Here is a 13,666-nt window from a genome sequence, read left to right on the forward strand (position 1 = left end):
AATTAACAATCCATTTAAGTTTGATTGCATATATATATACATTTTTATTTTCAAGGATTCTATTTCATTACGAATTTGTGAAAGTTATAATCGTTTCTTTTCTAAAAAAAAGTGGAACCCATTCATATTAAATAATCAAGCTACTAACTTCTTTAGACTTATTGTGGCCAACAACAGGAAAGTGGCTACCTTTTAACTTTTGGGACTTTTTCTCTAATCCCACCATTTTCATGAACAATTAATATTTATAACCTAGAAAGCATTATGAGATATTTTCATTAATTAGATGATTTATAAATCAAAACTATAGTGCTATTTTTATTCTTTTATAGTTAATGCAGACTTATTAGAAACACACAAACTAATCTCTAAAGGTACGTAAAAGTTAGTTTTGTTTATTTAAAAGCGGAGTAACTTGTAATGGTGGTATTTCCTTAGAGATTATATATAGTGAGTTAGTGACAAACCAGATGCATGGGTTTCTCTCTGATATAAGGCGTACGTATCTAAATCAACAAGATATAGTTTAAAAGCACATCAAACACTTTCATTAACTTGCTTTTTCTCATAGATAAGAGTTGAAGAAGATGTATTTATTACAATTTGTGAAGAAACTAGGTTTCGTCTTTCTTCTTGTTTCAGCTACAATGTTTGCTTTCTCTTCCGCAGGTTTTTTCCTTACCTCTCCCTCGCTCTCTATCTATCTATCCTTTGATTGAAGCCTTTCTCCTTAACTTCTTGTGCCTATTACTTGTTCAGCTTTTAGAAAATAAGATTATTACATGTGCTGCACATGTGCGTTTGTAAACACTTGATGGTTAATTTTTAGATATGTTATGACATTATGTTACTTAGCATTATTTGGAGTATTTAATCTTGGATATTGAAAACAAACAAATCTCATCAATTTTTTGTAGGCCGACCATCCATTCTAATCTATAGCCAAGATGATATTCATCAGGAGGTTAGTCGTCGTTTTAAATTTTTAATTCATAAAAATAGATGTAAATCAGAATGATATGATTTTTGAGAAATAATCATCACATGATTTTAGTAACTAAAATAATATGTTGGTGAATAAAATAAAATGTTCTATATGTGGACAGTTGGTGGAAAGAAGGATACATGAACATGAGAGAATTCTGAGGATGAATTCAAGAGACTATGGTCAGTTCAGTCCTACACCAAAGCTTGTCAGGCCTCCTTCCAAGCTTATTCCCAACTGATCACATGATTCATATGATGGATTGACTGTATATAGATGCCAGACTTTATGAGATGTATAATGAATATATAACTAAAGACTAACATTTCAATAAGTTTCAACATGTCCTAGTTATCATAAGAATTTGATGATATGTTATCTTGTAAACGATAATACAGTCTTTGTTCATAGGAGTGTGAGTTTGGTGAAAATTTATATCACTTTATCACAACATTATATGGTTTGGTTATCATGCAATATTGCAATTATTGGATGATAAGGCATTATTAGTGAGCTATTATTATTTACAACTAAAGAAATAAATCAAGAAGTATTTTCAACTGTTTTTTTAAAGCTTCCACTAAGTTCAAATTCAAAACTCATGATTGTGATTGTTGTACATTTTCTTACACAAAAGAATGTTTTCTTTATACAATTATTTCTGAATATTTTTTTCTCTGACCAAATCTTCCACTAGAGAATTGAGTCTGATCATAACATTCACGCATGCACACATACTCCTCTTTATTCCTCTCCGTTGCTTTATTCTTCAAGCTACAAAATCATGTACCAACTGTGAAGAAGTTATCCGGTTCTGGCGACTCTCAGGGTTTACATACTCCATCTCAGCTCCAGGGATGACATTTCCATAAATACCAACCCCTGGAAAGCTGTTGTACGCCTCACTAGACATAGCTACAACATTTTCACGCCCTTGAGAATTTTGAAGTCCTAGAGTTAAAGACACACCACCACCACCAAATCTTGAAATCTCAGCCACATGATATGAAGGCTCAACCGTCATAAACCTCCCACCATCCATTTGATGACCGCCCTGGACGATGCCACAAGTTTCCACACCATAACCATGTTCATGATCCGGTTTTGTCCGGTCTTGTGGAAACTCTTGAGCTGGATCTTCATCATCAGCAACAATAGGACGTACCTCAGACATTTTTGGTGTATTTTCAGAGGACGAGTTGGAATCATTCTCTGTGAATTCCTCCTTATATATTTCTTCCACCATTGGCTTCCATAAACGCACACGCGCATTTATAAACCAGTTTGAGACCTATTACAAACGTGCACATCAATCAATAAAGAAATAAAATTATAAAGAGTTATGAACAATCGTCAAGTAAAGCATTTAGTACCTGACCCCGGCTCAACCCTGTTTGTCTTGCTAGCATGATCTTGTCAGAATCCTTCGGGTAACTATACATGTTTCCAAACAGTAACAGTGTTATTTACAAAAAAAATTATATGAAGTTTCATGGATTTCGAACTCAAAACCAATAGCCTATTATGGATCGGTGCAAATCACTTATATATTATTTATATTCCATAGGAGTTGAGCTTATATTCTTAAAAAGTCCGAAAGATACTTACGGGTGAAGAAAATGTTCAAAGAGCCAAGCACGGAGAATCAAAACAGAGTTTTCAGGTAGACCACGTTGAGGCCTCCAAGCCTGAGGTTGCATGAAACCTCTTTGTTGTCTTAAATGTTGATCAACGTACTTAAGCCGGCTTATGACCCCAACTCCTTTCCCATCTGAACCATCTTGTTCCCCAAGGCATTTTCGTGTCACAATGATTTGTCCTGATATTGCATCTCTTAGGCTTCGGAAATGGCGTGAAATGGTTTGAAGAGCGAGTGCTGTGTATGGCTTAGCGGCTCCATAACCTGCTATCACATCGAAGGAGGATACAACTATCTGCATCTGCTGGTAATATTGCTTATATCTTCTATCCACCTTATACCAAAATCAAATACAACAAATACAATATGATTAGATTATACACCAAATGATGCAACATTATGGATGGGCTTGTTAATTCATGCTTTTGCATTTATTTTTGACTAAACATTTTCTATAATAAATTCAATGTTTGCATTTAATATATTAAACTGATGAATTAATTTGAAAAAAATATTCTATTATAAATGCAAAAGCAATTAAACGAAGCCTATCAAGTAGCTACTGTATGATAAAATATGAGAGGTTTCATTGGCATTACCTCATCCAACATTGACAAGAGTTTTGTCAACTTGTTATGCATTTCTTGTTTCTCTGATTGAGAGATCTCAGCGGGAGGATTCGTGCTTGAGTCTTGAGGGTTTTGATCCGGTTCTTGAGGGTTTTCTTTGTTCTTATCTCCCTCTGGCTGAAACTGCTTCAAAGATTTCTTTACATTAACAGCTTCATCTAGAAGCTGTTGAGCTGCCTTGAGATACTTTGAGTTTGGAATTGTTCTCACAACATCCACATTCGGAAAGCTCTGTGTTGCATACTCATTGCCTCTACAATGCTCCTCTCTTGGCACCATTCTCTGATGGTTCATTTGGTGAATAGCAGGGAGAATCTGTGAACCGAGGCTAAGGGACAATCCCTGACCAGTCTGATGAACTCCTGTAGGGACTGCAATAGGGCTCATCAGGTGGAAACCGCTCCTGTCACTCGCTTGATCTCTCCAAGAACCGAAATCTTGAATGTCCTGCATTTGTGAAACTCCACCAAATCTTGAATATACTTGCCTCTCTTGTGAGGCTGAGACATTGTTAGCTTCAGTGCTTTCTCTACCGGCTACTTCCTCGGAGTAAGAAACTGTAGGGTTCATGTGGATCATTGCGTTTCCGGGAGGAAACCTAGCTTCCTGATAATTCTCCATCGAAAATGTAGCAATTCAGTGTGTTTCTTGGATCAGTTGAGTTCCATAGTCCTTTGTCCTGTGATCAGGTCATAGAAGCAGCAGTCTGAAAGCTTCAGATCAGACACAAACCTAAGTTTTTCATCATTCATCAAAACAGATCCTTTACAAAATTTCATCTTGTTACAAGAACTTTGTAATAGAAGAAATGACTGAAATTAATGGCAGATTAGAAAAATAATTGAAACAGGGCAGGGTGCTGAGTATAACTAAAAATGATGTAAAATTTGATCATCTTGTGATGACTATGCATGCAATAATGGAGATGTAAGCATAATCCAGAGAACACCAAAAAAAAGGAGTTGAAAGAGAAATAAAGATAGATTAGGAAAATCACCTGGATATCAACTACTACTTTGTTGAAGAAGACAAACCAAAACTTAGACAGAAATTTTTTTAAAATGAAAATGAAAATGATGATCCCAAAAATTATAAAATGTGAAAGATTTTGTTTACGCCTTTTCTTTTCTTATAGTGATATATAATTTGAATTCATCATCTCATTTTAGTGCCACACGTGAAAGACCCATATCATTCTCTCACTCTCACAGAAGAAAGAAAGAAAATAAAACTTTTTATTTCTTATTTAGTGAAAAATAAAGTGGAAAAGCTATCAAATAAAGACTCTGGTTTGTTAAGAATCTTGCTTCAGAAAGCTATAATCTGGTTGGTGCTTGAACTTGCTTGTTGATTCTTGGAGTCAAATCATTGGTAAAGAGAAGAAAATTGTAGCGAAAATGTTATAAATGTCTGGTTAAGGTGTTTCTATCCTTAACAACTAGTTGGTCGACCTAAACCCCTGTGCTCATGTTTCTCCTAATCCCATATCTTATCTCTTTTTGTCTATTGATTAAAAGTTGAAACAATATCCACCATACGATTACATTCTGAAATTTTATTTTCTTTATTTAAGCTGAAAAGTATTAAAAACGAAGATGTTGTCGTTTCTTCAAAACTTAGGAAAAAACTTTAGTCTCTAATTTTGGTTTTTGAATTGCAATTTATCTATGTTAAAAATAATAAATTCTAAAACTATCACATACCTTTCCAACACAAACTATAAAATTAGGTAAAATGTATTCTTGCCAAAATAGTTTATAATTTAATGATCTCATTTAGTATTAGTGTTATGTCATTGTTATATCATAACTAGAGTTTAAACTTTAAATTCATACATATGCGTATATGAATTTTAGAAGATAAAAGACTTTTTGTCACTGAAAGACTAATGCAGCATATTAGGTATTTTTAGCATTAGCTACTTTGCTTTTTAAGTAAGCTATCTATGGTTCTTCTTCCATGTCTTTATATTATCTCCTTTTTTATATATACAGATATTTTTTTTTGATCAAGTACATTTGTGGACTATGTTAGTCCAGACTCCAGAGGCGATATAGTTGCATACAACTATCAAAGAAACAAGGGTCCCAAAGAAATAACAAACACAACTATTCTTGTTTTATTTTTTTGGTTGTAAACACCATAAGTGCCCCGTTTTGCCCACTGAGTTTTGTCTTTTCCTATGAACACTTTGTAGGTATTTGTGGATAGGTACCTTTTCTTTCAAATGTTTTCTAGTTTTAGCATTCACTTTCTTGTTTGACAGAAGTCTATATACTCTATATCCTAACTTGGTAAAAACTAAAATATCTTTAGCTGATTTTTTCATGGAAACCAGCTAAATGACATTACTGACTAGAACCGACAAAATAGTTAGTTCCATGGAGATATGGGGTTGTGGGACTTGCGAGCATCAACATAAACACAGAGAGGTTGGATGTCTTGGAAAGAGATAGGAAGTTGAAGGTAAATTTATGAAGAAACATAAAATAGTAGGGTAGATAGAAATAGAGGAAAAGTTGTCTGACCTGGGACAGATGGTGCAGCGAGAGGGTCAGAATCAGAGATGAGGTAATAATAATACAAACAATGGACTTGTCTGAAAAGAGAGAGAGAGAGAATCTACTGGTGGATACGAAGCGAGAGATCTTGTTGGGCCAAGAGAGCTGTAATGTCCCCCCCAAGCTTTTTTCTCTTATTGTTGTCATTCTACAGTTTAATTATTTTCATAAGGAAAAAACTTAAAACATGCTATAATCATTTGGTAAAGTAAAACTATAGCATTTTGTTTAAAATCAAAAGATTATTTTTATCAGAAGAGTAACAACCATCTCTTCAATGGGATTTCAACAGTAGAGCGTATTATCGGTTATATACACCAAAAGTACTTGCGCTTAACACTACTAAGGATAACAACATGCATTGCTCAGTACTTAAGGCCAACTCACATCCAGTCTTTGGAATATATCGGCCTGTAAGCCCAATTAATGATAGTACACTTACATTCCCATGTTGAGAATTCACCAAACTCTCTACGTCAAGAGAACAAAAGTCTAAAACCAACGTTCCCAACGAGAACGGCTGATCAAGAAAGCAAGCAACAAAATTCACGGATTCGTCAATGCTTACAAAGACAACCACCACCAAACAAAAAAAAATTATTGGTTATGAGTCACTGCTAAAATCTATGATAGATATATTCAACAACATCAGCTTCTCCATTTGAATTCAATGCTAACTCAAGAACCATAGTTATGAACTTCACTGAGTTAGCATCAGACAGAGACCATGCTAACCGCGCGACAACGCAACCAGGTTTCAAGTGAAAGAACACGGAGACCTCTTGAGGTAATTAAGACCTTAGCCATTACTCTTTTCCCGAGTTTCCTCACCCTCTGTATATCCAGTTTCTTACACCCGTTCCCCGGAATCATCTCTTCTTCGTCGCCATTTCGAATTGTTTGATTAGTTAGTTAGTTACCAAGGCGGCAAAAACAGAGAGAGGTAGTTACATTTAAACTGTAGGGGGGATACGTAACTAAAACCAATCATTTTGCCACGTCATCGTTCGTTTGCCGTGTCAGCGTTTCTCAGTTTTGGGCCTTTTGGCCCAGTAAATCAAATCGATGTTATCCACTAGTTTTACTTAATTCTCTTTTGCCTTAACTTGTAATAAAATTTAACCAACTTGTAATAAACGCTTATCTTGTAGTAAAAGGTAACTTAACCTTAATTTGTTTTTTAAAATAAATAAAATAACGTGACCCTTTGTTTTCATCGATGAATGAATAAACAAAAGCTTGAAGAAAAAAATCCTGAATTTAGAATTACTCGCTGGCGGAATCAGATCGAACCACATCGAAGGTGAGGATTGGATTCATCCTTCGCAATTTCTTAAACTGATTGTGTTTGGTTCAATTCAAAGTGTGTTGTCGCAGAAAAAAAAAAGAAAAAAAAAAGAAGGCATTGTTGGTTGTCAGTGATTCCATTAACAGGGGAGCTCTGTTTCTGAATCGAATTTCAGAAAAAAAAAATGGGGAGCTTGGGGACGTTTCTGAGATACCCTGATGATATATATCCGCTCTTGAAGATGAAACGAGCGATGGAGAAAGCAGAGAAGCAGATCCCACCTGAGCCTCACTGGGCTTTCTGCTACTCTATGCTCCACAAGGTCTCTCGAAGCTTCTCTCTCGTTATTCAGCAACTTGGCACCCAGCTTCGTAACGCTGTACGTTTCTTCTCTCTCTCTATCTCTCTGTGTATAATTTTGTGAGTAATATGTCTTATGCAATTGCATTTGGTGTAGGTGTGTGTGTTCTACTTGGTTCTTCGAGCTCTTGATACTGTTGGTTAGTGTCTCTCTCTCTCTAAAATAAGCAAAAAGCTTCTGTCTTTTGCAATGTGTTCATCATTCTTGTGTTGTGTACTGCAGAGGATGACACTAGCATACCAACTGATGAAAAGCTGCCCATCCTGATAGCCTTCCACCGCCACATATATGATATTGACTGGCACTATTCATGCAAGTTTTTTTGAACACTCTCTTTACATCTCTCCATCTTTCTATATGTATTTACCATCCATATTCTTAACTTATGGATTCAACCTTTAGGTGGTACGAAGGAGTACAAGGTTCTAATGGACCAATTTCACTATGTTTCTGCAGCTTTTGTGGAACTTGAAAAAGGGTTAGTTTACTTAGTTCTCTACTATTTTCCTCTATGCCCTTCTGTTTTTTTTTTTGTTTTAGACCTTTTTGATTTGTTGAAACTTTATGGGAAATACTAGTAATTGTTATATATATATAAACCAATACCTTTGTTTGTAAATGAAGGTATCAAGAGGCTATTGAGGAAATAACTAAAAGAATGGGTGCAGGAATGGCCAAGTTTATCTGCCAGGAGGTCTGTAATTGTAACATTAAACATATCTGTTTGTGTTCTATTATTACTTATATTAGCGTGAAGAAATGATCTTTTTTTTTTTGTGTGTAATGATGCTTAGGTAGAGACTGTTGATGACTATGATGAGTACTGCCACTATGTTGCTGGACTTGTGGGTTTGGGTCTGTCTAAACTCTTCCTAGCTTCCGGATCAGAAGTTTTGACCCCAGACTGGGAGCATATCTCCAACTCTATGGGTTTATTTCTTCAGGTACAACAACAAATGTATTATATCAAGTGTAGAATGTGTTTACTCCTCAAATCTTTTATATCTTTGAATAATTTGGGAAAAACTGGTCGTCATATTTGCAGAAAACAAACATTATAAGAGATTATCTTGAGGACATTAATGAAATACCAAAGTCCCGCATGTTTTGGCCTCGCAAGATATGGGGCAAATATGCTGCCAAGCTCGAGGTACATATCTCTCAAGCTCTGATCTTACTCACATTTGACTAGTTTCTAACAATGCTCTTCTCTTTTTTATTATTATTGACAATGTAGGACTTAAAGTACGAGAAGAACTCAAATAGTTCAGTGCAGTGCTTGAATGAAATGGTCAGTAATGCTTTGACGCATATCGAAGATTGCCTGAAATTCATGGCTTCGTTGCGTGATCCTTCCATATTTCGGTTCTGTGCTATCCCTCAGGTCTGAAAACTATCTAAAAACACTGCATTGATATCAAACGCCATGGAAGTTGATATATCTCTTTGTTTGGATGTGTTTCTTTTTGATCAGATCATGGCCATTGGAACACTTGCATTATGCTATAACAATGTGCAAGTGTTTAGAGGCGTTGTGAAATTGAGGCGAGGTAAGATGTTTTTACTGTGTTGAGCTTTGAGAACGTGTTACAAGCATGTTGTTGTTTAACAACTTTCTTTTTTTTGTTAAGGTCTTACTGCTAAAGTGATTGATCGCACAAAGACAATGGCTGATGTCTATGGTGCCTTCTATGATTTTTCTTGCATGCTTAAAACAAAGGTATCTCATCTCTTCCTCTTTTTTTTTTCCTATAACTCTGATCTGTCCTTATTAAAAGAAGAATATGTTTTACCATAAAAGGTTGACAAGAAGGATCCAAATGCTAGTAAGACACTAAAACAACTAGAAGACGTTCAGCAGCTCTGCAGAGACAATGGTGTTCTTCATAAGAGGTACAGACTCTCATCTTCTTATTGTTTCAGATAATCTTTGATATATAGATCAAACAATCTTTATGATTGATATCTATATGTCTCTTTGCCTTTCAGAAAGTCTTATGTTAATGACAAAGGACAATCAAACAATCTTTATGTAAGTTGAACAGTATCTCTCTTTGTTTTAATAGATACATTTAAGTAATTCATCATCCTCATTCTCTACTTGATAACAAAAAAAATGCAGATTGTAATGCTTATGATTCTACTGGCTATAGTCTTTGCATATCTCAGAGCAAACGGAGTGGTCAGTGATGATGAGCAGTGATTTGTTTGTTGGTTCAGTCTTTTACTCTTTTCTTCTTAGAGCTGAATCTCATATTCAAGATTGTTTCCCTAACAAAAGAGAGAGAGATTAAACTTGGTTTGGTCTTAAACCATGGATTCTATTTTTAGTTACTGCCTTCTTTGTCTTGTACGGTTGTACCGTTTAATTAAATCTCTTCAAAGTAAATGTTGCAAAAAAAAAAAAAACTTCTGAAAGCTTATTATCTCTTCTTATTCAACAACTAGGCCTGGAGCTCTTAAATCAATTAACACTCTTGGAAACTGCATCAGTCAAATGTGAATTAAGTTTAAAGAAGACTTTGCAAATCAAATCCAGTAAGCTATATAAAACCTCATATATAATTTTTATATGACAATTAGGACTTTCACTGTTATTGAAGCCGTTTCTTCATCTTAAGGCCCATTGGGCTTCAATATCAAATCCAGTAGCTATAAGTTTATATCTGAGCCCAACAAACCCCTAAGATATATAAAAACCTGAATGCAAAAGTAACTAGGGCTTTCTCTCTGAATTGTCGAAGCCGCTCATCTTCTTCATCTCCTCAGCTGTTGCTCGTTCGTCAGCAGCAGCTTCTGAAGATCACCAAACCATGGCTGTCGGGAAGAACAAGAGGATCTCAAAGGGTCGTAAAGGAGGGAAGAAGAAGATGTAAGTAACACGTTTCCCCCCCACATTCAACATTTAGGTTTCATATTGAAGTGAAAAAACCTCTTCTTTTTTTTAATATGATAATAATATGATATGATGGTGATGGGCAGTGTTGATCCTTTCTCCAAGAAGGATTGGTATGACATCAAGGCTCCCTCTAACTTCACTCACAGAAATGTCGGAAAGACACTTGTTTCCAGAACTCAGGGTACCAAGGTAAATTTACTTTTAATCTATAGCTTACTTGTGGAGAAAGTAATTAGCTTTTGGTTGGTTTCATTGGTGATATATAATAGTGTGGTTTGGGTGATTTCAGATTGCATCTGAGGGGTTGAAACACAGAGTTTTCGAGGTGTCTCTTGCTGATCTCAACAAGGATGAGGACCACTCTTACAGGAAGATCCGTCTCAGAGCTGAAGATGTCCAGGGCAGGAATGTCTTGACCCAGTTCTGGGTATGTTTCAAAGACAAGGCTTTTTGCTTTTGCAAGTAGTTTGAATAAAAATGTAGAAACACTCTGGTATTGTAGGGTATGGATTTCACAACTGACAAGCTGAGGTCATTGGTGAAGAAGTGGCAGACACTGATTGAAGCTCATGTAGATGTGAAGACCACTGACAGTTACACCTTGAGGCTGTTCTGCATTGGTTTCACCAAGAGGCGTGCTAACCAGGTCAAGCGTACTTGTTATGCTCAATCCAGCCAAGTCCGCCAGGTTAATAATAATAACAACACATCTTAGCATATATTTTTAAAAACATATGCGTAGTACAAGTCTCTGACGTTTGACATATGCTTTTTTTTATTTTTGTTGGATCGTTGATTAGATCCGCAGGAAGATGAGTGAGATTATGGTCAAGGAGGCTTCGTCTTGTGACCTTAAGGAGCTTGTGGCTAAGTTCATCCCTGAGGCCATTGGAAAAGAGATTGAGAAGGCGACTCAAAACATCTACCCGTTGCAGAACGTGTTCATCCGTAAAGTCAAGATCCTCAAGGCTCCCAAGTTTGACCTCGGCAAGCTCATGGAGGTGAGTTGTAACTAGTTTTTGTCTTCAACATCTGTCTTAGTCTAGCCATTCAGACAATCGAGTTGAACTTTGGTTTTGGTCTTGTTAGGTTCATGGTGACTACACAGCAGAGGATGTTGGTGTGAAAGTAGACAGGCCAGATGAAACAGTGGCTGAGGAACCAACCGAAATCATCGGAGCTTAGAGGATTATAGATTTGTTTCTTTCTTTTTTTCTCCGTTATGTAGCCATTGATGTGGAGTTCTTTCATAAGAGAACTTCCACTTCAGTGTGACTGTGTTTGGACTCGTTTTTGATGGATTATTATTCTTGTTTATCCTGTTTTTTATATTAAGTACCTCATTTCTATTATTAACTGTCAAATTTTGTTCTGGAGAAAATAAGTTATCCAATAGATACTATATGATGATCTTACGATTTTAAAATGATTTTCTTTTTTCAAAATACACTGAAATTTAATTTGCTATTGCCCTACTATTTGCTAATTGTTAGTATTATTTTGGGTTCTCCCTCGTTCACAGTTCTTTCTCATATCTACCTTGCTTTTCTTATACATAAATTTATTGTTTTGTATATAGTGGTGCTTTGATGAAACTCCATTCCAATGATGGTCTGCACCTTCCCCATTACACTTCTCGTTTTGTTGAACTTTATTTATTCTGTTTTTATGCTGAGAAAATTAAGTGTTTGAATCGAATTTGAATTTGAGTATTTGCTTTGAATTTATATATTTTAATTTTTTTACAGCAGAACGGCAAGGGTTGGGCGGCTTGGCTTTGTATATGGCCTTTCGGGACTGCATGGGAACTTTCACTATACAATGGCGTAAACTTCGTTTGTCACACTACAAATTGCAAAATTTTATTATTTCTGTTTCTTAAAGTAAAAGAACGTTACCACCCTTGTATATATCCCATGGTTATGAATGTATCAATGAATCCTTTGGTGAAAACAAAAAGTAAAGAACGTTTTTGTACTACTAAGATCTTTTTTTTTATAATGAATGCATGTATTACTTAAACGTAAAAATGTGTTTAAGGCTAAGAGGCTAAAGGGAGTCACCTTGACCTTCCCATATTTATCTCGGGAAAGATCGGACGGTATACATAACCGGTGAGTCGGTGACTTTTATAACACTAGTCTTGAATAACAAATTCACCATCGTAAGACTTTTCAGCATTTCACAAGAAGAAATGGTCAACCCTTTTGACAAGACTAGGAAGCTAAATAGCCATCGACAAGAGGCATGATATAAACCTTTCACAATAATAACAAAACAAAAAGATATTAGAAAAATCAATCAAATTGTATATTGAATAATATGTGAAACAGACCTGACTTATCAATTTCTGACGAAAGATAAGCCCAAGCCAGACATACACGTAGCGAACTCATTGATTAGGTCTAGAGAATATGAAGGCAACAAAAAAAAACAAGAATCTTGACGTATGGACAATAATAAAAAGTAAAACATTACTGTGTTTGGCTTTTATAAACAAAATATGTTAACTATAAATCCTATAACTTGTGTGAGCAGATAAACAAATAAAGCAGCAACCAAAACTAACATTTCTATAACAAAAAAAAAACATTTCTATAACAAAAAATGATGAAACTAAGAAAAAAGGACAGATTATTTTACACCAAAATGAAGAGGCAAATAAAGAAAACGTAAAAAGCATTGATTCTCCCATTCTAAAATACTAATGTAGGATCATTCATGAAATAAGATTTTGTAATATTCCACAAACTAGAAACTTCTTTTTTTTTAAAAAACACAAACTAGAAACTATTAAGAAAAAATAAGTTAGGGGAAAAGAAATGAGAAAAAAAGAGCTTTAACTTTAGGAATTGGAAGCACAAAACACAAAACATAAAGTATTTATTTTACCTTTTAACCCCTTCAAGAATCATCGTTTAATTTCAGTGCCCTCTTACTTTGTCCATATCTCTCTACTCCTCTGTTTCTTCGCCTTCTCTGAGCTCTTCTTCGTTTTTATCAGGTAAAGAATTATGATGAGCATACCTCTCTACTCTTCTCAGCTTTATAACTTCTCTAAAGTTTGCATGCGCAGAAGGTTTTGTAGACCACAAAGTTTAGCTTGTAGCTACTTTTTCCTGTTTAGTTATGATGTTTATAGTTGTTGAAGTCGTTGTAATAGTTCAAGAGTAAAAATATGTCAAGTGATAATTGAAACTTGAAAGATTTTATATGTATGTATGTATGAAAGAAAGAGTCAATGGAGCTGTGGACAGAAGCTAGAGCTCTAAAGGCAAGTCTAAGGGGAGAAGCTATAAAGAAT

At 35.2% G+C, this 13,666-nt stretch overlaps 4 protein-coding genes across 8 annotated transcripts; 3 read left to right on the top strand and 1 right to left on the bottom strand.

The window, feature by feature from the left end:
* The first annotated feature begins 433 nt into the window (after positions 1-433).
* LOC130506032 (protein CASPARIAN STRIP INTEGRITY FACTOR 2-like) lies at positions 434-1,425 on the top strand. Its single transcript, XM_057000638.1, has 3 exons — positions 434-669; positions 918-964; positions 1,107-1,425. Exons 1-3 carry the CDS (start codon positions 588-590, stop codon positions 1,224-1,226), a joined length of 249 nt encoding a protein of 82 aa, XP_056856618.1. The 5' UTR covers positions 434-587; the 3' UTR covers positions 1,227-1,425.
* A 111-nt stretch (positions 1,426-1,536) lies between these two features.
* On the bottom strand, positions 1,537-4,730 carry LOC130506031 (BEL1-like homeodomain protein 6). Of its 3 annotated transcripts, none has more exons than XM_057000637.1 (5): positions 4,251-4,730; positions 3,224-3,932; positions 2,594-2,958; positions 2,359-2,419; positions 1,537-2,276 (listed from the first exon to the last, which is right to left on the bottom strand). In XM_057000637.1, exons 2-5 carry the CDS (start codon positions 3,872-3,874, stop codon positions 1,755-1,757), a joined length of 1,599 nt encoding a protein of 532 aa, XP_056856617.1. In that variant the 5' UTR covers positions 3,875-3,932; positions 4,251-4,730; the 3' UTR covers positions 1,537-1,754. The 3 variants fall into 3 exon arrangements, with proteins under 3 accessions (XP_056856617.1, XP_056856616.1, XP_056856615.1); XM_057000636.1 differs by having other exon boundaries at positions 3,224-3,985; XM_057000635.1 differs by having other exon boundaries at positions 3,224-4,730.
* A 2,263-nt stretch (positions 4,731-6,993) lies between these two features.
* On the top strand, positions 6,994-9,797 carry LOC130506029 (squalene synthase 1-like). 3 transcript variants are annotated; one of them, XM_057000631.1, is made up of 14 exons: positions 6,994-7,117; positions 7,192-7,481; positions 7,560-7,602; positions 7,686-7,775; positions 7,866-7,941; positions 8,088-8,157; positions 8,258-8,407; positions 8,509-8,613; positions 8,701-8,847; positions 8,938-9,013; positions 9,095-9,183; positions 9,265-9,356; positions 9,453-9,495; positions 9,586-9,797. In XM_057000631.1, exons 2-14 carry the CDS (start codon positions 7,287-7,289, stop codon positions 9,664-9,666), a joined length of 1,257 nt encoding a protein of 418 aa, XP_056856611.1. In that variant the 5' UTR covers positions 6,994-7,117; positions 7,192-7,286; the 3' UTR covers positions 9,667-9,797. The 3 variants fall into 3 exon arrangements, with proteins under 3 accessions (XP_056856611.1, XP_056856612.1, XP_056856613.1); XM_057000632.1 differs by having other exon boundaries at positions 7,035-7,117; positions 7,179-7,481; XM_057000633.1 differs by having other exon boundaries at positions 7,035-7,117; positions 7,279-7,481.
* A 376-nt stretch (positions 9,798-10,173) lies between these two features.
* LOC130506030 (40S ribosomal protein S3a-2-like) lies at positions 10,174-11,714 on the top strand. Its single transcript, XM_057000634.1, has 6 exons — positions 10,174-10,335; positions 10,446-10,551; positions 10,652-10,789; positions 10,865-11,050; positions 11,163-11,363; positions 11,452-11,714. The coding sequence occupies exons 1-6, from the start codon at positions 10,277-10,279 to the stop codon at positions 11,545-11,547; spliced, it is 786 nt and encodes a 261-aa protein (XP_056856614.1). The 5' UTR covers positions 10,174-10,276; the 3' UTR covers positions 11,548-11,714.
* Positions 11,715-13,666: the final 1,952 nt, after the last annotated feature.

Source organism: Raphanus sativus, unplaced genomic scaffold (genome assembly GCF_000801105.2).
Source record: "Raphanus sativus cultivar WK10039 unplaced genomic scaffold, ASM80110v3 Scaffold2823, whole genome shotgun sequence".
Lineage (NCBI taxonomy): Eukaryota > Viridiplantae > Streptophyta > Magnoliopsida > Brassicales > Brassicaceae > Raphanus > Raphanus sativus.

What these genes read in the sequence shown, in the direction of transcription:
- LOC130506032 (XM_057000638.1), top strand. Translation starts at nt 588, where the DNA reads ATGTATTTATTACAATTTGTGAAGAAACTAGGTTTCGTCTTTCTTCTT. An exon ending in GTTTGCTTTCTCTTCCGCAG is followed by an intron (nt 670 to 917) that starts GTTTTTTCCTTA and finishes AATTTTTTGTAG; the next exon opens with GCCGACCATCCATTCTAATC. An exon ending in AAGATGATATTCATCAGGAG is followed by an intron (nt 965 to 1,106) that starts GTTAGTCGTCGT and finishes ATATGTGGACAG; the next exon opens with TTGGTGGAAAGAAGGATACA.
- LOC130506031 (XM_057000637.1), bottom strand. Translation starts at nt 3,874, where the DNA reads ATGGAGAATTATCAGGAAGCTAGGTTTCCTCCCGGAAACGCAATGATC. An exon ending in TCTTGTCAATGTTGGATGAG is followed by an intron (nt 2,959 to 3,223) that starts GTAATGCCAATG and finishes TTTTGGTATAAG; the next exon opens with GTGGATAGAAGATATAAGCA. An exon ending in TTTGAACATTTTCTTCACCC is followed by an intron (nt 2,420 to 2,593) that starts GTAAGTATCTTT and finishes AAACATGTATAG; the next exon opens with TTACCCGAAGGATTCTGACA.
- LOC130506029 (XM_057000631.1), top strand. Translation starts at nt 7,287, where the DNA reads ATGGGGAGCTTGGGGACGTTTCTGAGATACCCTGATGATATATATCCG. An exon ending in AATATGCTGCCAAGCTCGAG is followed by an intron (nt 8,614 to 8,700) that starts GTACATATCTCT and finishes TTGACAATGTAG; the next exon opens with GACTTAAAGTACGAGAAGAA. An exon ending in AATGGTGTTCTTCATAAGAG is followed by an intron (nt 9,357 to 9,452) that starts GTACAGACTCTC and finishes TTTGCCTTTCAG; the next exon opens with AAAGTCTTATGTTAATGACA.
- LOC130506030 (XM_057000634.1), top strand. Translation starts at nt 10,277, where the DNA reads ATGGCTGTCGGGAAGAACAAGAGGATCTCAAAGGGTCGTAAAGGAGGG. An exon ending in CCAGAACTCAGGGTACCAAG is followed by an intron (nt 10,552 to 10,651) that starts GTAAATTTACTT and finishes GGGTGATTTCAG; the next exon opens with ATTGCATCTGAGGGGTTGAA. An exon ending in AATCCAGCCAAGTCCGCCAG is followed by an intron (nt 11,051 to 11,162) that starts GTTAATAATAAT and finishes ATCGTTGATTAG; the next exon opens with ATCCGCAGGAAGATGAGTGA.